The sequence below is a fragment of the Uranotaenia lowii genome, chromosome 1, assembly GCF_029784155.1.
Source record: "Uranotaenia lowii strain MFRU-FL chromosome 1, ASM2978415v1, whole genome shotgun sequence".
Classification (NCBI taxonomy): Eukaryota; Metazoa; Arthropoda; class Insecta; order Diptera; family Culicidae; genus Uranotaenia; species Uranotaenia lowii.
The window spans coordinates 117603726-117624625 of NC_073691.1; the positions used below are offsets into that span (position 1 = coordinate 117603726).

The following is a 20900-nucleotide window of genomic DNA, read 5'->3' on the forward strand; positions in this document are numbered from 1 at the left end:
TAACTGGCTGAGAAATCAACGATCGCAATTCATTTCACTGATCACACGTAGCACTGGATAAGTGTTTTCGAAGTCACACACCAACAGTGCTCTGTCAGTAGAAGAATGATCATTCATTAGAGGAAAAAATTCTCCCCGCAGGATGCAACTGCCGGCAAACAGGATGAGGGTCAACCCTTGGCATTTCGCTTGCCGGAAGGTGCATTCCGTAACCGGAACAAGTTACCTCCAATTTAACGAAAAGTGGGGAATGAAGTACCGAAAATTGTGAGAAATAAATTAAAAGTGAAGTTATTCGTGTATTCTATTTAATGATCAAACATTCCTTCGGAAATTGTAAATTTTGTTATTTTAGATCTGGGGCTATCTTTTCCACCGGATTTTGCTACACAGCAATAATTATTTCCTGTAAAATTACGCAAATGTCCGGTAACAAAAAGGAGCAGGACATTTATCGTAATTTTACAGGTCGAAAAACAAATTACGTGACATTTAACTCTTAGTGTACAACTTTTTTACAGGACATTTGCTGTAATAATAAATGAATCTTCGTTAACTTTTAAGGAAAACAGTTTAAAATTACAGGTTTTGTTAATAATGAATAATTTTGTTAAAGTTTTAGTGACACGTACTAGTCAAAAAAAAAAAATTCTGTGTAAAAAAGTGAACAAAACTTACGGCGCGCGGCCGTTAAATGTTTCTCTCGTTTGCTAAAATTTTAGTTCGAAAAATTTGCTAAATTGATTGCTAAGTTTCTAGCTGGTCAAATTTGAACAAATTTTGCTAATTTCCGGCCTCGAAAATTTTGTGTCTAAGTTATCATACAACTAATTGAATATGGGGGAGAGTGGGGAATCATGGGCCACTTTTTTTCTTTGATGATTAATAACAAAAGACAAAATGAAAATGATAAATGGTATGTTTTTCTACATTTCTAACGTATCATTAGCCAGTTTTTTTTATTTGTTAAGTAAATTATTTTCCTGGGTTATGACTGTATAAAAAAAGTATTTTTTTTTGTATTTTGGAAAATTGTGGGGAATCGTGGCCATCATATCAAAATTGTTCAAATAACATTCAAAGTTTATGAGTTGACTCAAGAGTGTAATGTCTCAATTCATGTTGCTATATGAAAGTAATTTCATAAATATGATACATGATCGAATAATTTCAACAACCTGGCTTACGAACGTTTTGGCAAAATTCATTATATAGGATTTATGTACGGCTCTATCGCATTGATAAAAAAGACAGAAAATTTTTCATAACTCTGCATTTGACATGAGAAAAATTGACAGATAGGTTAAATTTATTTGAAGTTGTGAGCGTGTATAAAAACACCAAAATAAAGGTGGCTCAAAATTCCCCACATTTTGTGGCCCGTGATTCCTCACAAACTATGATTTGCAAGTTGGTTGCGTTTGAGAACCTTATAGATAATTTATGGAAAATTCTTTTTCATTCAGCATTTCAGCATTCAGTATTTCAGCATATGAGCACACACAAAACTTTCGGGGCTCTACTTAGCGAAATTTCACTGTTACTTTCCGTTAGCAAAAACATTTTTTTACCGTTGAGTTAGCAAAAAGCTAAATTTACTTGATTTTAGCAGCATGAAAGTTCATCTTGCTTGATTTTAGTGAAATGGAGGACTTCTAGCCGTTTTGTGTACAGACAACAGCCGCCGCGGGTGAGGAGAAGAAAAAAAACAAACAGACAAGATTGAGCGCGGTTCCGAAAGATCGATGTTGGTGGTTGAAAAAGTGGCTTAGTCTACAACAAAATACTGGCCAACTCAACATCGGAAGCGAACAGAGGTAAGGATCAATCACTGTAAAAAATTTCCGTATTTTTAATTGCAAAATTGTTTATTTGTTTTTTTTTTCTACGAAGTTAAATATGCAACAAGAAACCCGCAACCGTCCGGAAATGAAGAAGGACCACGACTGAAAATTCAACGAGCTTCATTCAGGCACACACCCGGTGCATTTGCTTGGCACTTCGCTCGGTGGAAAGTGCGTTCCCAAGATCGGAACTTCTGTTTTAAAAAATGTGTAAAATTAAAAAAAAAATGTGTAAAATTAAAAAAAAAATGTGAAAAATAAATCAAAATTGAATGAACGTTTAGTATTCTCCAGATAACAAAACTATAAATTTTGAAATTTCAGATCCGGGAGATCTTTTTTCTCCGGATTTTGCTAAAAATTTGAGTAAAAAATGCGGCGGCTCACTTTTTTTCGTTTGCTAAAATTTTAGTTTAAAAATTTTGCTAAATTGATGCGATGTTTCTTGCTAGTTAAATTTAAGCAAAATTTTGCTAATTTCCGGCCTGGATAGTTTTGTGTGTAGTTTGTTATGAGCTTTAGTTTCCCCCTCACCAATAAAATTTGCGGGTGCTTGTTTAATTATGTAATTCCCGGTTCATAAAAAAGGAGATAGGAGAGATATTAACAATTACCGTAGAATCTCTGCTTTATGTTCTATTGCCAAACTATTTGAATTTGTGGTCTTGGATCCTTTTTTCACGTCCTGCAAAAATTACATCTCCAATGATCAGCACGGATTCATGCCCAACCGCTCTACAACAAGTAACTTGCTAACGTTTACTTCTGTTGTGCATGAAAGTTTTGCTGCCAAATCTCAAACTGATGCAATCTACACCGATCTGTCCGCCGCATTCGACAAGGTGAACCATGGGATTGCCATCGGAAAACTCGAACGCTTAGGATTCTGTGGTACGCTACTGGGCTGGTTCCGCAGTTAGTTAACCGGTCGTAAATTGATTGTTCGAACGGGTGACACCTTTTCCAGGCAGTTCCCAGCCACCTCTGGTGTGCCCCAAGGTAGCCATCTAGGACCGATCATTTTCCTAATTTTTTCAACGACGTGTTGTCACTCCTCGACGTCCCCAAACTCTGCTATGCCGATGACCTAAAACTATTTTACACCATAAACGACAACGACGACATAAACTTTCTGCAATGTCAATTTAACCTCTTCGCTGATTGGTGGACCTTAACTGTCTGCCATTAAACCGCAACAAATGTGCAGTCATCAGCTTTTTTTCTCTTAAGCGGCAACCTTTAATCGCGGAGTACCTCCTAGGAGACGAACCCATTCACGTGTGAACCACGTTAACGATCTTGGCGTAATCTTAGATCAGCGCTTGGAATTCAAGGCACACACCAACTACGTGATTGACAAAGCATCCAGAAGTTTCGGTTTCATTTTTAGAGTGGCGAAGGACTTCAAGGATGTGTATTGCCTGAAAAGCCTATACTGCAGCATCGTTCGTTCCATCCTTGAATACGCATCAGCTGTCTGGTGTCCCTACTACCAGAACGGTGTCGATCGGCTCGAGGCTATCCAGCGGCGATTCTTGCGATAGGCCCTTAGACACCTGAACTGGCAAGACCCTTTTTGCTTATGTAGCTACGAAAATCGATGCCGCCTCATAGATATCGATACTCTTCAAGCTCGCAGACAGCAACACGTGGCTCATTCGTCGCCGACCTCCTGACATCGCGAATCGACTGTCCCACGCTACTGGAGGCTATTCCGCTTAGTGTACGACCCCGTGGTCTGAGAAATCTGGATCTTCAGTTGTACATTCCCCTTCGAATGAACGATTACGGAGCTAACAGCGCCCTCATCGGCGCAATGAGATCGTTCAACCGTTTCTCGGCGCATTTTGACTTCGACGTTTCGAGGGATGTTTTCCGAAGAAAAGTGATACGGGCCTTGAGAACCCCATTGTTAGACTTAATGTTATGTTTTTAATTTTTAATTTTAAGTAATCATTTGGATCAACGTGCGATCCGTTGATAAGAAATAAATAACAAAAATACGTGATGGTGTTACAAAGAAAACGCCTTCATTTTTGTATATATATATAAGATATTTTTTCGAGCTAGTTTGAGAAAAGAAGCATATGATGCGTACCTAAGTCAACAACATATAGAAAAATTGAAACTATACATTTTCCAACACGTTGAATACTCCTCTTCAAGACTACCGGAAAGTTTTAGCAGAAGGAGATATTGGGAAATTTCTACTTTCAGGGCGCAAGTGCGTGAAATGTGTCACATGTACAATGAAAAAATCATATTTAGTCAGTGAAAAGGAAAAGTTAAGAGCTTGATAAAAGCTTGATATTTGTTACTGTAACTTTCTCGGCTGTAATCTCATTATAAATAACAAAAATTTTTTGTGAATGGAGAAAACAAAACCTACGATGTAGTAATCTTTTTGACGCAATCAAAGATCAGGTAACTTTGAATTTTCTCTCGAAAACCAGTTGCATTCATGCTTAACTGCGCCGATTTATTCCATTAATCATTCCCGGAGGCTTCGAAATCGAAACGGAAATGTAATCAAATAAACGCAAGCCCATTCGTCCCACTTAGATCTATTTCCATAAACATATCATAACTTGTGAAAGGTATCCATTGATGGCATCTCCTTATCTAGACGTTAAGCAAACCCCAGCACAACCGGGTGGTATCGACGCGTGCATGCATGGATATGGTGAGATCGATGACAGCGGTCCCGGGCATCAAATACTAAATTCCCCTTTTCACCACAAGCCATGAGCCATGCTGCACGATTGAAGCTTATGTTAGATTGCTTGGAAAGCCCGTTTTTCATCCCGAAAAAAACATCAACCAGATGCAAATCGGTGGGTTCAGGAAATTCGTTAGGCGACTTTGCAATATGGGATCAATTGGAAATCATTACGGCTGATCAAAAGTGGCTCACAGTTGGCCATGTCTTTTATAATCAGCTGCATAGTTTAAAATTGAGAAAGAAAGTTGTTTTTTTCTACTTATAAAACTCAAAAGGGTTCGATCGTATTTGGGTCATTTCGCAGACTGTTTTGAAAATGTCAGCGTTTTGACAATGTATGCGGAAATGTATTTTGGTGCTGTTAAGTTTCAAAACTAAAAATTTTCGTCAAATATGACTGTTAATTAGACTGGCCCTTTTATTCAACGCGGCACCCCCTAGGTTGTTGCATTTAGGTGAAAAAATGACTTTCTGAAGGTTTCAGGTCATTTGGCAGAAGCACGAGCTGGCGCAAATGACTTGAAATTTGTATGAAGATTTTCTGTAAAATGTATGAAAAATCGACATATTTTCACTCTTTGTGTTCTAAAATATGTTTCCAGTAACGAAAAAAACACACATTCATTTACAAATAACTCATCACAGTCAACTCGTATCACGTCACAATCTTCTCCAAACTTGTTTATCATTGTTTGAACTACAATTCCTGAAATTCTGAGCATTCTAGCATACTGGAAACATATTTTAGAACACAAAGAGTGAAAGTATTTCGATTTTTCATACATTTTGCCAAAAATCTCCATACAAATTTCAAGTCCTTTGCGCCACCTCGTGCTTCTGCCAAATGACCTGAAACTGTCAGATAGTTATTTTTTCACCTAAAGGCACTAATCTAGGAGGTGGCGCGTTGAAAAAAAATGTTGTAAAAATCATCCCATACAAATTTGGGCCAGTCTACTGTTAATTCATCGCGGACCAAATACGAAATACCTACTTCGTTTTTTATTTTGCTGACGGCGAACTTAGACGCGTAACTCAAATGTAACAAATTAACAATGAAACTATATTCTACAAAACTAATCCTTCAAAAATTAAATGCACAAAATTTATTAATGCCGAAATTCGGTGCTTCCCGGTTAAGAAATTTTTGCGGTCCTTAATGTGTTAACATCCTCCATTGAAAGCGATGATTGAAAAAAATTAAAAGTAGGTAAATGAACTTTTGGCTTCTTCACTGCATGAACCGGCAAGAATGGGTCAAAGTGCTAACCTGTACCTGTTTCAAGTGTTGTGCAGGTAAATACTTGAAGCATAAATATAATACGTACCTTTTTGCCTACATCATCGATGGCGTTCGGCGCCGGGACCGGTCCATTGTTGGTGTAGTAGTACGGATTCGGTGGCAGCTTGATCACGAACATATGTGAGTCATCGGGTCGACCGTGATGACGGGACTCCACCGCTAATCGCTTCTTGTGGTGGTTGGAGGAGACGTGCAGCTTGCTGAGTCCCAGTTTGCTGGCGGAAGAGAACAAATACGGAAAAGTCAAGTTAGCGCTGGCTCTTTCTCTATTACACTGAAATTGCATGGTAAAGTGAAAGCGAAAACTGTTCCCACGAAAGCCTTCTACGGCACGACATGTTGGGTTTATCCGATGCCGATGCTGCTGCTGCTGTTGCTACAACATACGACATTGCATCGGATCGCGCACATGCGAAGAATTCTGAGTATTCCTGGGGGATCAAATTGCAGCCGATTAGCACTGCGAACCTATTTTGCTGGTTTCACACTCCACTGACCCATTGGCTTGTCCCGTAATGCTTATAGAGATGCTAATGTAATCCTGGGGTCGAATTTATTTATTTAGAGAAAGTTGTTTGCAAAATTTCTTCCAGAAGAACTTGAGGTTTCCAATCATTTGCCGTTTGCCAGTGGGGTCGAAATCTGACCTTCACGAGCGTGCAAGCATTCAAGTTTTTCCCCTCCATAGAAATCCAGGATCACGATTGATTATTATCTTCTAACAAGCAAATGGTTAAACCGAAGTTTATTTACAGTACTATATAAATGCAGTCTTCTAATTCACCATGATTTGTAAGTTATAGTTTACTTTTAATTTTTATTTTATGCACACTTTTTAATCATTTAATGATAGATGAATAGGCTGCGGTCAAATCGGTTAGACGTGTTTTTTTCTGGCAGCAAATTTTCAGAGCTCCAGTATATTGAAAAAACAAAAAAAATATCGGTTTTAATGAGGCTGTTTCATGTTTTTAAAACGATTGAGCGGTGCAATTTGAATTTTTGATACCTTGAGGGCTTTGATAAAAACGAGTGAAGTGATTTTTTTACAACTTTTTTAACGTTGTTGGCGGAAATCTTACAAAGTGAGTGTGTAGAGGAAGAAGGCTCTTCCACTGGCTGATGGAAGGATTGCAGCGAAATTAGCGTTCCTGACTTTCTTAATATTAACGTGTCTGGAAGAGAACGGTATCAAACCCTGACGGATTGGCTTAATGATATAACCTACAAACTTTATTTTGCTTTTATTGTCCTATGTAAACACTGTTGGTATAAAGATATTTTTCGGACGGTTATCATTTGTTAACTTTCTTCAATAAATATAATTATAACCAGTGTTTCTAAAATCGTTCAAGAAAAGCAATCAGGATTCGTTTTTGCTAGAAATTGTCTTCTTGGATTACTGCGATATGCTCGTGGTAAAGGTTAAGGTTGAACGTTATTCAAAAATTAACACTAACTAGATAAAAAAAAAATAACCGAACAGTACCATGTGCTTCCTTAGCTAAAGGGTGATACGGTCAAAATTTAGTCAAGGGAAAACGCGTGTAAATCGGTGAAATCGTTTATTTAAAAAATCAAATTAAATTTCTTTTTCAAGTTTAACTATTATGAAATTCAGGAAAAATATTTACTAGAATTCCAGGCCGACCAAAGCAGAATGGAAGAGAATTTTACCATGCCATCTCGTTCACTCGTGTGGTTTCATCATCTAAGATATTCTATCAACGATGTTATTAATATTCATTGCCCTAGCGCAGAATGCTTGGCAGCAATTCTTAAGCTTACAAAAAGCCAAACCCAAAGTATTTAAAGAATAAGAGAATCACTTTTTTGTTAAATGTTGATAATTAGTATCTCTTAATGTTTGTTTAACTATTGAGAACATCACCAAAAACTCTTCGTTTGTAAATCTATGTTTCGAAAATTTCAATTTAATCCTAAACAAACAATTTGATATATGTACTGAAAAGAAATTTTTCTACATAATCTTTAAATTTGCGTATTTTGAAAAGTTCTGATAAAAAAGTAAAATTGGTTGATTTACACTGACCCACACTGGCTAAATTGATATCTCGCCCATGATTGGGCGCTAGCGTTTTCAAATACCGATACCTACTAATCGTGTGCTTTCTTGCTGCGTTAGAGGGAGGGAGGTGTAAGATTTTTCGTGCCTGATTTGTACATCCTGCTCACTCATACATGAAAATGATCGAAGCTTGAATCAATATGAAATAAGAAGATGTAAACTGTTCCTGGTGTTTTAAATTTTGGTAAAACTTGGGCAATGGACTAATAATAAGTTGAAGGGACAGGTTGGTTTGTGCGAGGATCCACGAAGTGCATGTTTGGATAAAAAGTTTTTATGTCTTTTTTTCAATTTCCATATATTTTTGGTTGTTCCGTACAATTATTGGATATGTATATATATTTCGAGTAGTTGAATGAGAAAAGGGAAATATCTAAGTTAAATCTGTGGGTGGTTAACAGTGTTAGGTAATATTTTTATGTAAAAAAAGACTCTCAGGGTGTCATTTTTATTTTTATACCATTTACACGTGGAGTGCAGCGGCTTATCAAAAACATGATGGTCAACAGGATAACTGAAGCCAAGTTTTGTTTTTTTTTGCAAAATAATACCCTATTTCAGCTGCCCACCATTAAAAATTGTATGCAAATCATGCAATAGTTTCAAAATATAGGTTCGAAATATTTTATTTTAAAATACTGACGAAGATATACATTCAAATACTTTCATAACGATTCTTCTAACTAGTTTCTTATTGCGATGTAATTTTTCTAGCTTAAAGTTTCTTAATATGTCATTTGGATTGAGATATGAAGAATAGATTGATATACTTAATTCATGATTTGATGAATAATATCCCTCTGATCATGATGGCCCCAAATGATAATTTGAGAAATGCTGATTATTTTAGGGTTTGTTTCAAAAATTTCTAATAAAACCGGTTAGTTCTCCACAATAGATTTGTTTGTAAAGTTTCATTAATTAAAATAATATAATGGTAAAAATTTAGACCAAAAACAGTGAAACTAGGAAGAAAGTATTTATTTTCAAGCTTAATTGGCCTTTTGATTTGCCAAGCAGTTTTTATTCATTTTTGTAGATATTTTGAAAAACTTCGTGCCACCGTGTTATCACAAAAACATTTTATCTGAATTTCAAATTGATAGATTGGACTACAACACCAAATTTGAACATTAAATTATATGAGGCCAAGTGCAGCAAGGGACACTGTGAAAAATAATTTTATTTTCTCATATGTTTGATATGTTTAGTATCTTTACAATCTAGGCATATCTTGTACAATAAAAAAGTAGCACGACAAATTTGTTTACTTACACCTATTAAAGGCCTCTAGGTTAAATCAGGAGTTTCAATAGGAAACGTAGGCATTTTAAGATATTAGGAGCTTAGGTCTAAAGTGCCTTAATCGCCTACTAAGGTGATTTTCCATGCCACACTACCTTTTCCCCAAATATTCATCGTAGAGATTTGTGGAGGGATGGCATACAGCCGGTCTCCGCTAAACATATCTCCACATGTGCTGCACTTCCCTTCCTCCTATCGACTACATGGACTTGGCCGGCGTCGTTATTTGTTCATTTTTAGGTAGGAGATTCTCAAAAGTGCACAGTGAGATTGTGATTCTTCCCCCCAGCACATTTCATTTGGTTCATTGTGGAACTTTGATTGTCTCGAACCAATCACGGAGTGCAACCATTATGCCATTGGCCAGAGGGGCCGCAGGTGGACCGTTGTTGATAGCAAGCTCAAGCTCAAGCTCATGGGGTGCACGAGAAATTAGAGAACGGTTTCCATGGACCGAGTGAATTTTAGAAATTATGTTCGTCAAGTTATGTCGTGAGATGGAATACTGTGTAAATAAAATAGGTTCCGCTTGACAATAGCCCAGTATTTCTCAATTGGGCGGAGCTCTGGCTTGTTGGGAGGGTTCTTGTTCTTGGGAACCACCTGCACGTTGTTGGCGGCGTACCACTCCATGGTCTTTTTACCGTCATGGCAAGATGCCAAGTCCGGCCAAAACTGTACGGAATAAACCATGTTTCTCCAGGAAAGGCAGCAGACGTTTATTCCAAGGATCCGAAATTGGATCATTTCTCCTTATCGTCGAGCGAGAGAATTCTCCGCCGAAACAAACATGGTGTATTTTCTCTCTGCTACAATCCCGCGTGACATTTTATCAGCCTAGAGAGAGTTCCTGCAAAGAATCTTGTTTCATTGTATCCTACGGGCAGACGAATGCAACAGATCACCTATCTATAATGAATCAACTCAACGATGATAAGCGACATTGAAAATACAAGTTGTCGCTTATCACCTCTGAATGCTATCTGTGTAGAGCGACTCAAGAGACAACTCTGAGCGATGTATTATCCTTCGTTTGTTTCCGAGCTGGTTTGGTTGTAGCGTTCAGCAGAAGGATGGAGCAGTTTTCCTAACAGGAGAATCGGCGTATACAAATCGTATGCCTACACGTATTTTGACTTATTTGGAATTCGAAATTGTTCTGGGATTTTTAATATCCACCTACATAATTTTTGAATTACTTGTTTTTACTTAATGGAAAACATTAGCTTGCTCCTGGTGGTATCGTTCCAGTCGAATTTATTTGACTGAAAAATATACATTTCCCATCCAAATAACTACTTTTCTACACTTTTCATGGTTGAATAGAAATAAATTTTGCTTTGATGTTAAATTTGAAAATTAAAACTCACCTCAGATATTTGGTTATGCAATGTATTTTTTTAAATAAAATGATAAATGATGCCTTCTGGAAAAAATGTTCTGATGAATAGTTAATTCTGGGGTTTGATTTTGGGAATTTGTCATTTTGGGCATTGCCGTGGAATGGGAGGAAGGGGGAGTTGGCTTTACCCCCCCCCCCCCCCTCTCCCATGAGGGTCTAGGAAAAGTGAGCGGATACTTTACTCTATACAAAACAAGTTTAATTATTATTTATTGAATTTTGATAATTGAATGAGGTTATACAAGAGTGACAATCCTGAGTCAAAGCTGATGAAAAAAAAACCCGAAATCTAATCCTTATCCTCAGAATGGGGGTAAGCTTCCGAATCCTGCTACAAATTTTAAAAATGATAGAAATTCATATTTGAATATTGAATTTGAAATCAGATTAAACTCATTTCAGAGGATCCCTATTATCAAAATGGAAATTGTATTTCTGTTTTCATATTTCAAATTCCGTATCTAGTTTAGTATTCTTGGTATTCTATTCACATCGTCAATAGAAAATAGAAATTAAATGGTGTTTCGAAATCGTTATCCAAATTTGGTTTTGTATTTCATTCAAAAAAATTTCCATAAATTTTTTCTTCAACTCATATTTTATGCATATGAGTTGAAACTTCAGGGAAAGGTGGATAATTATTATATGATTATGTTCATCATTTGGACTTCATATTTTAATTCAGATTTGCAAGTTGTATTGAAAATAAAAAAAAATAAATAATTCAGATTGAATAAAAAAACCTTTAAATTAAAATACTTTTAAATTAACGATTGAGGGCTCTGAAAGAAATTTCAATTCTGTGCAGTAAAGTCGCGAATGCCATAAAGATGGTAAAACGACTATAATCGCAGCAAAAAAATCTGTGCTGGTATTGGAAATCTGATCAGGAATCTAAATTTGGAAGTGCAGATCCCGTTCGTTTTTGGCAACATGCACAAACATTTTGTGTTGCCAAAATTGAACGGTTTTTTTTCTGAGGTTTTTTTCTTTTATTTTTACAAATTTATGATTTTTATTATCAATCACGTTATTTTAAGTCAATTTCCGACCATTTTAAGAATTTTTATATTTTTTTCTTATGTTTTCGATACATTTTGCACTATTTGTTTTGTTTATAATCATTGTTTTTTTGTCATTTTTACTGTTTTTGTCATTTTTCATCATTTTTAAGTAGATTTTGTCATTTTTAGTCAATTGTTTGTATTTATTTTTGATTTATTTTTTTAATTTTTCATCTTTTTGTAATGTTTGAGTACTTGATTTTTTTTTTTGATTTTGTTATTGTATTATGTCACCATTTCTGAACGTTAAAACGTATTTTCGGTGTTTGTCTAAATTATATTGGTTCTGTTATAGAGGAAACTAAATGGTAATGTCGCTTCTAAAAACCGTTCAATTTTGGCACATGTGTCAAAATCGAATGTTGCCAAAATCGAACGGGGTCTGCAGTATTTTTTGTACACTTTATCAAAAGTATTGAAAATGTTTGAATGTCACTCTGAAAAACTGAAAAAAAAACACTGAAGAAAGCTTCGAGTTCCTCACAAGCCCGCAACTCAAATAAACTCCTTCTCAGATAACTTATCATTATCAACAATGCATCAAACTGAGAATAAATTGTGAATAACGAAACTAATAAAAATTAATATAAAATGTTCATTAAGTGTAGGATAATGTTTGTGATCGATTAAGATTTAAAAGTTGTTTGAATCCTCAAACCTTTCGATGGAAAATTACTTTTTTTCTTAGAAATAATGATAACTAATTAAGCAATTTTTTCAATATCCTCACCAGTTTCTCACACTTTGCGGAACAAATAGTAACGAAAATGTCATAAGTAAGTTCCTTTTAACTCTTAGAATATTTTTTGTCAAAACATGACTCAAAAATATCCACGCGTTTTCGAGATATTTTGATTTTAGTTTATGTTATACATTATTCTGCCACCGCCCGACGTATGTGATAAACGTACGAGCGATCCATGTGATCCAACTCAGAGCCGAGTTTGTCACTGCTGATAAATGCTACGAACCTATCGCAAGCGAGTGCGACAAACTAAAATTTCCCCCCTGTCGTTTTGTTCTGCAGCTATACAAGGAACGGGGAATTATCTTGTTAGCGAACTTCCAATGGGTGTTGACGAGATAGAATTCCACTCCGCCGCGAACAAGACAAGCAACGTATGCTCTCCGATAATACAGGAATAAGTGTCGCGCAACATGTTCTCTGCTCACATAGTAATTGAAGGCGGTTCTTCTCACTACCTGAGAGAGCTTTGGAAACAGCGTTCAGAGATCAGCTATCCTGAGCGAATATCGGAAGCTTGGTTTATTCAAACACTCTTTCACGTAAATTTCTTGGTTGACAGTCCCGAAAGCTATGAAAATGCTGCTTTTCAAGCCACAGGTACAGATGGCTTGCCAAACCAGATATTTCTTCGCGAACTTTGACAGTTTCATGTGCTTGAAAATCTCTGCTACCTTTCGCTTTCCTTTTACCATATAAAACTCCTGTCTCGGAAGCTGCTTGTAGTCGGCTTTGACGTAGGTTTCGTCGTCCATTACCACACAGTCAAACTTCGTCAGCGTTGTGTACAGCCTCCGGAATCACGCTTTGGCCGTGGTATTTTGTTTATCATCGCGATTTGGAGTCACTACCTTCTTGTAATTCGATAGTCCGGCTCGTTTTTTGGCTCGATGCACGGTTGTAGACGATACACCAAGCTTATTTGCGGCATCTCGGAGAGAGAGGTTAGGGGTTCGCTTGAAACTACCGGCAACTCTCTTTGTCGTTTCAGCGGCTTCCGGTTTTCGATTTCCCCCCGACTTCCTGGCTGTCGACAAACGTTCCCCAAACACTTTAATTACATTTGTAACGGTTGATTTGGAAACTTTTAGCGATTTTGCCAGCTTTGCGTGCGAGTAGCTCAGATTTTCGCGATGTGCGAGCAAAATTTTGATACGCTGTTCTTCTTCCTTGGACGGCATTTTGACAACGGAAGAGTGAATTCCATAATCAAAATAGGAGCAACATTCTACACACACATACCTTCAAAATGAGGGGTGTTCAGGTTTTTTTAATGCAAAATTGAAAGAAATACGTCAAGTTGATATTGACCAAATTTTGACCGTATCACCCTTTATTTGGAATCAGCGCCCCAATATTAGTTAATATTAGCTCTTGTATTTTTCGCACTTTGGAAAAACGTGAATTTTGTTGCCTTGTGAAATGGTAAATATAGGTTTGGGAATATTTTTACTAATTTGGAGTCTATAAAAAAAATCTCGAAACGATCGACAATATTTTAGGAATGTGTTTGTCTAAATATCATAAGTTCTCTCGTCTTACCTGAACAGCTCCGGATTGGACTGCGGTTCCTTGAGCGGCGATGTAACCTCGAGCGATTTTCCGGCAGATTTTTCCGAATAATGATGCTGTTTCTTGGCCTTTTTCTGCTGCTGCTGGTGATGATGATGATTTTGGATCGCAACAGAATGATCGACGGCTGACTTGTCTTCGTGTGCTTTGCCGTTCTTTTTCTGCAGCGTTTTTCCGCCACCGTAATACATATGTCCGGAATCGGCCAACGTGGTAATATACGTGATCGGCGTTGATTTGTGGCTGGACTTTTTGGCACGACCGGATTTCGATTGGGGGGACGTTAGAGATTTGGCCGTTTTGATGGTTTCGTTGTCCAGGTGCTTGATAACCGTTATCACCGAATCTTTGCTGGATTTTGCTGATCTCTTGGCGTCATCACTTCCGGTGGCCGCTCCCAGGATGGCCAGCACAGTCATCAGCAGAAGAATCAAACTGCAAGAGACGAAGATAAAGATAAAATAATCATTAGAGCATTGTACGATTTTTTTTTAAATTTTACAGTACAAATTTAGACGTTTTCTAGGACTTCAGTATGCGATCTACTATTATTTACGGTGTTCAATATTTAACAGTTTATAACACAGTTTCATTCACACATTATATGCCTGAATTGTTCATCTGTGTATGATTCACCCTATCCAACTCCGAACTAATGACAAAATTCACTAAGCAAATTTAACAGTTTATGACCCCAACCCATGTCATGGGGCGAACTAATCGATCATTCAATTGTACTGGTACCCAAAATTCTCATCCTCCCAAAGTTTAATGAACGGCTAACGATTTTTCACATCAAATCACGGGTGTGCCCCGGGAACTTTCACTTCATTAGGTCGCACGTTCTGATTAGGTCGCCTTTCTCGGCTGACTGTATTAAGTGCTCAAAGGCGCACTTGGCACTCGTCCGTAATGTTTGAAACCTGGTCCGGGCACGGGGTCGTTCGGTTTGGCTGATTACTTTTCATGATCATTTGGCTGAAATGGTGCGATCGAATTTCCCACCTCTCGCACATCTTCTGGATTTCCTGTGCCGATTGGGCAAAAACCTAAGTATAAGATACGATTGGCATTCACTTGAAGCGGCCTGGTTCTCGCCGGGGATGGCTCGGTCGGCAAACAGGTCTGACTACGGTCACATCTGACTGGAAAGACGCCTCACTGACTGCGAAAACGGATAATTGAACGGCAACACCACAACTAGGTGTACCGCGGCTTGTAATGATTAGTCTCATCATTGGACTAGACTGCGAGAGTTTTCTTAGCTGAGTAAAAATATAAGTACTGTATGACCCATGAAAATTGCAAAAAATTTGAGCAGTCTGTTTTGGGTTAGTTTTGACTATTTTTGAGGGTTTCATTTTGTGAGTATTTCAGCTCTAACCTTCATCTGTCAGTTAACAATGCAGTACTACAACATAAGGTATATTGACAGGATGTACACAAAGGAGATAGGGTTAGTTGCCCTACTTTGGATCCTTCAAGCGGTGTTTTTTTTTTATAAATCCATGTTTTACTCATAAATGGACGAGTTCGACGAGTTAACGGTTCAAATTAATCCCTTAATTTCTGTTATGAATGTCTCTAACAATAGAAGCACAATATGTAGTTTGAACTTTTTTTTGTTCACTTGTAGCTTATTCACTTAAAGCTGACAAAAGTGTTTAGAATGCTCAATATGGGTTCTAAATTATGCCCTTATAAAAGTTTGCACCTTAATTTACTAGTAAGTATTGAAATTATTGATGTCAAGTCCAAAAATGGAACATCATGATTAAAAGTGTCAACATCATGCCAGCAAAATCGTTGTCTAGAGGATAGCATCCTTGTCTTCTAAGCCAACGTTCATAAGATCGAATCCCGGTCGTGTTTAACCTGGCACACATAATATGATGAAGGTTGGTGGTTTTAGCATTAGTGAAATGCTAGCCGGCTATACCTTGGAATTGTACGCCTCAATGATGCAGCACATGCATGTGGATGGATCTATTCAAAGAAACTTAGGTTGCACTTCAACTTCAACCAATAGAGCAGGAGTGTCAAGCAGCATAGCAAAGTAAAAACAAAAACACGGGATCATACCTCAATAGATCAACTTAATGGTCGCCGTGGACTCTCTTCCCTACAGGAAAACAAAAAAGAGGTTCCTAAATGTTCGTCGACGCCAATATCAACGTACTAGGGATCCTTATTTGAAATTAATTTATTGCAACCTTCAAAAAGAGATCAAACGTCGTTTAAATTTTATTCCTATTGGAAATTTTGCAAAGCAGTAGAGGACACAAAACCCTACTCAAAGCCATTAAAATTCTGAAAAAGCCCCAGAAGCCAATTCCTACTTGAAAGATGGGGATAAACTTCTTATAACTAACGCAGAAAAAGCTCAAAAATTAGCCCAACAATTTGAGTCTGCTCATGATTTTAATTTAAACGTTGTTAGTCCCATTGATGCTCAAATTTTCTTAGAATTTGATGATATTCTTTCTAAAGTTCTGAAAGTTCTTGTGAGACAAATATTGATGAACTTAAATTGATTTTCAAAAAATTCTAAAATATGAAAGCTCCGGGGCAAGATGGGATTTTTTATATTCTTATTAAAAAGTTGCCTGAAAGCACTTTAATTTTTTTAGTTAAAATCTTCAATAAATGTTTTCACTTGGCTTATTTTTCCAATAAATGGAAAAATGCCAAAGTAACTCCAATTTTGAAACCTGGAAAAAGTGCTTCAGAGCCTTCAAGTTATCGACCAATTAGTTTGCTTCTTTCTTTAAGTAAACTATTTGAGAGAGTTATTTTGAATAGAATGATGATTCACATTAGTCCGAATTATATTTTCCCTGATGAACAATTTGGTATTCGTCATGGACATTCTACTACACATCAACTTTTGAGCGTAGCCAATATGATTAACGCTAGCAAATCTTGAGGTAATTCAACTGGTGTTGCTCTTCTTGATATTGAAAAAGCTTTTGACAGTGATTGGCACAAAGGTTGAGTAGCTAAATTAGCTCGATTTTATTTTCCTGTACATCTCACCGAAATTATTCAAAATTACTTGACTAGCCGAACTTTATAAGTAAGTTATCAAAATTCATGCTCTGATAGGACACCCATTAGAGCCGGTGTCCCTCAGGGCAGTATACTTGGGCCAATTTTATACAATATTTTTACTTCTGATCTTCCTGATGTACCAGAAGGAAAAAATAGAAGATTATTTGCTGATGATTCTTTGCTTTCAGCCAAAGGTCGAAATTTACGGGTGGTACGCAGTAGATTGCAACAAAATTTAAATTCCTTCTTGAATTACTTAAAATGTGGAAAATTTCTCCTAATGCTTCCAAAACTCAACTTATTTTATTTCCCCATAAGCCAAGAGCAAATTTTTTAAAACCTAATGAAAATCATTCCATAACTTTTAATGGGGTTTCATTAGAATGGTCTGTTCACGTGAAGTACTTGGGACTTACACTTGATCGGAATCTTACTTTTAAAAATCACATCGAAGATATTCAATCTAAATGTAATAAATACACTAAATCTCTTTATCCTCTCATCAACAGGAAATCCCGGCTGTGCCTGAAGAATAAGCTGCTCATATTCAAACAGGTGTTCCGACCAGCGATAATGTATGCAGTTCCGATTTGGTCTAGCTGTTGCGCGACGAGGAAGAAAGCCATCCAGAGGATTCATAACAAGGTTCTGAAAATGATTTTGCGGCTTCCATCTTGGCACAGCACCGAAGATCTTCATCGGATTGCGGGCATTGAATCGATCGAAGAGATGGCCAACAAAATCATCTCCAACTTCAGAGGCAAATCAATGCAGTCTTCCATCGCAGAGATTCGTTCTCTTTATAATTAGTTTAATTGTAGGATAGTTTTTAGTTTTAAGTTTAAAATTTGTTTGACATTACAGGATGGTCTCCTACATTAAATACTTGATTGCGCTCAGCAAATTTAAGTCGTATAAATAAATTTCAGTGATTAGTAAACTTTAGGGCTCTGGACAGTTCATTATTGAACTGAACACCTAATTTAATGTAATAATGTAATATAAATGTAATAATGAATTGAAACAAATAGAGGCAAATAAAAAAAAAGGTTCCTATATTACTAATTTTTCGGGTTTTCCAACGATTTTCTTTTATTTTTCGCATATTAATATTCATTTTTCAGTATTGAAAATGCCTCCTGTGTTCATAAAAGCTGGAGTAAAAGTTAATACTGAAGTCCAAATGAACATTTTGATGAATCAGACTTCCGTGGATTCGGGCAGACTTTCAATTCAGATCTCTCCTGGAGAGAGTAGTTATTTTTTCTTCATCGAGTTATTGTTTCTTATCATCGAGTTATTGTTTCTTAATATGTTTATCTATATGCTTGAATGAATTAAAAAAGTTTTTAAATCATATTCTCATCTAGAAATGTGTTTTTGATTCTTGATGAAGGATTTTCGCATTTTTTATGGGTCATACTGTACACAAATTTGTAGTTCGGGCTTAACACCTGTCTTTTTGGCGATGGTGTAAAACACATACCAGTCAATTGAAAATTAGTTGGGTCAATTGTCGTGTCATTTAAGTGACTGCTGAAAGTATTATAAGGCTTTTCATTATGTCTAAGCACGATTTTAAATGAACAGTTTGAACACAATTTAGGAGCAAATTTAATCATTTTTTCACTTTCATGTTCTCTGCCTTCTTTTATAGTGAATCGATAAAAAAAAACTAGATTCCCGTTAATCGAAGGCCAGTGTTCGAGTTTTCGATCAAAGATTGCTCATTAGTTTCAGCACAAACTGAATTGCGATGATTTTGGCCACTTTTTCCATTCCTTTGTGAAGTTTTCTACAGAACGATACAATATGATTAGGTAAGGACCCAAAAAGTTTCAATCGGTCTCGCTTGATGACAATTTGATGGATTCATCTCCTTCGTTATGATTTTGTTGGATTGGTACCAAGACATTGTGTCTTTTGAGTAGTGAACTGATGCAAAATACGGCCTAAACAGAGCCTGATAATCATGCTTGCGAAACGTGGGCAGCAGGCGACGATGCTGTGGGCGACTTGCTTTTGATTTGATAAAAGCTGTGGTGAATTCATGCATTCACAGGGAGAATCTTCATTCTTACTATTCCTTTTCGGTTGAGTGTAGACTGACGAGGCATTCATCTCGTGGCATTCACGCTCATTTTATTAAACGTACATAATAGAATACACGATCAGATTTTTTAATCTATTTTGACTTAATTGGAAAGATTTTTAATTTTCATTAACTACTGGCCTATACCACCACAGAAGCAACTTGTTTTTGACTCGGCTTTGACATCTTCTGCTTCTTATATGTCTTTAGCCCAAATCTTACCTCGGCACGATGGACAGTGCTAAGAGCGAATCTAAGTTTTTGGTCGCATCCTGAACTTAGGCTGTTTCTAACTGGCGTAAACACGCATGACTTTCCGGTCCAAAGTTTTGTCCACCGGACCCGGTTTTCGCCCAGATTCTTTTCACAAAGCTGTTTTCCTCTCCATACTTTCGAATCGAATTTCAGACTAAGCATTGGAGCGGTCTTCTATTTTCGTCAACTGACTCAGCAAACCGTCTCACCTCATTTGCACATGTTTTTTGTAACTCGAATAAAAATTATTTTTCAAAAGATCAAAACAACCAATCTGAAAAGTGATGAGTGATGCATCGATTTTTTTAAAGTAGATGTCAAGTCACCTGCCAATGCTTTTGCATACAGTTTGTTTAATTTACAAACGCCAGCATCGATAGAAAAAATCACTTCGATAGAAGAAAATCGATTTACGAACACGCCGTAAATATCTGTAGACAATGTGTGGAGTCCCAAAACATTATCACCTGAAATTTCAATCTAGGTCAAACTTTCTACCGAGGAATCCCTGCTTTGGTTCGGTTTGTATACCTAATTTAGCAAGATTTCTCATCCGTATCTAGTTTCAGCAGCAGCATTTACAAAGTCATAATTCGCCCACAAGTGCTTTCTTCTGTTGATGCGCAGCCTCAACTTGATGGCACAAAGCAGCATTGCTAGGCTAAGGTAATCGTGAACCATTACCCGACTAACCTTTCAAAGTATCGATCATATATGGCTGTAATCGGCATGGTCCAATCGACACATTATAAGCAATCGCCATGGGCCATCGCACTCATAACGAACCGCATCATCATCAATGAATGATTGGGCTCTGAACGAACCGGAAAGAGCAGGGAGAAATGTGGGGTGATGATGTCGAGCAACGAGATACTATCAATGGCAGTGTTACCTACAAATGGACCGCAACAATTGCAAATCTTTTCAAAGAATATCAATAGGAACGAGGGAAGGCACAAGAGAAAAGGTCACGGCTTATTTCCACGCCATCTTTCAAAGCCCTTACTTGGGCTAGTTTGTAAACAAAACTAGCTATTTTTTGTTTTGTGAAATTTTTCTATTAATTAGAGATTTGAAGAATACCAAAGTTTTTCTGGGATTTATTAGTGACATTTATCCTAATTTGTGGCTTTTGTGTCGATTACAAGTAACCAAGCTATTTACTTTGGTTGAAATAAAAGGAAATCAAAGATGAGTTCCATTCGCAAATGTTTGAAAATTATTTCCTAATCAGCAGGGAAGATAGAATCAAGTACGGGTAGATCAGGTTTTTGAAATAATATACAAATATTTATGTTGCTCGAGTAACAGACATAAGAACAAATGTTTGGATTTCTTGTAACGACCTTTATTCAACGATCCGGTGACGTAAATAAATTTTTTAAATTATCAAATAACGAAAAACTTCTATATACTTCTTAGCACGTGTGTTCTATGCTTTTATAGCACGTGAGCT

At 36.8% G+C, this 20900-nt stretch overlaps 1 protein-coding gene across 1 annotated transcript in view; it reads right to left on the bottom strand.

Moving 5' to 3' along the window:
- Positions 1–20175, bottom strand: part of LOC129737858 (protein unc-80 homolog) — a 43995-nt gene extending 23820 nt beyond the window's left edge. The window contains exons 1-4 of the mRNA XM_055729022.1: positions 20138–20175; positions 14017–14481; positions 5895–6084; positions 2459–2529 (exon numbers count right to left, since the gene is read on the bottom strand). Coding sequence (XP_055584997.1) covers positions 2459–2529; positions 5895–6084; positions 14017–14481; positions 20138–20175 — 764 coding nt within the window. The remainder of the gene's footprint in view (positions 1–2458; positions 2530–5894; positions 6085–14016; positions 14482–20137) is intronic.
- Between the last annotated feature and the right edge of the window lie 725 nt (positions 20176–20900).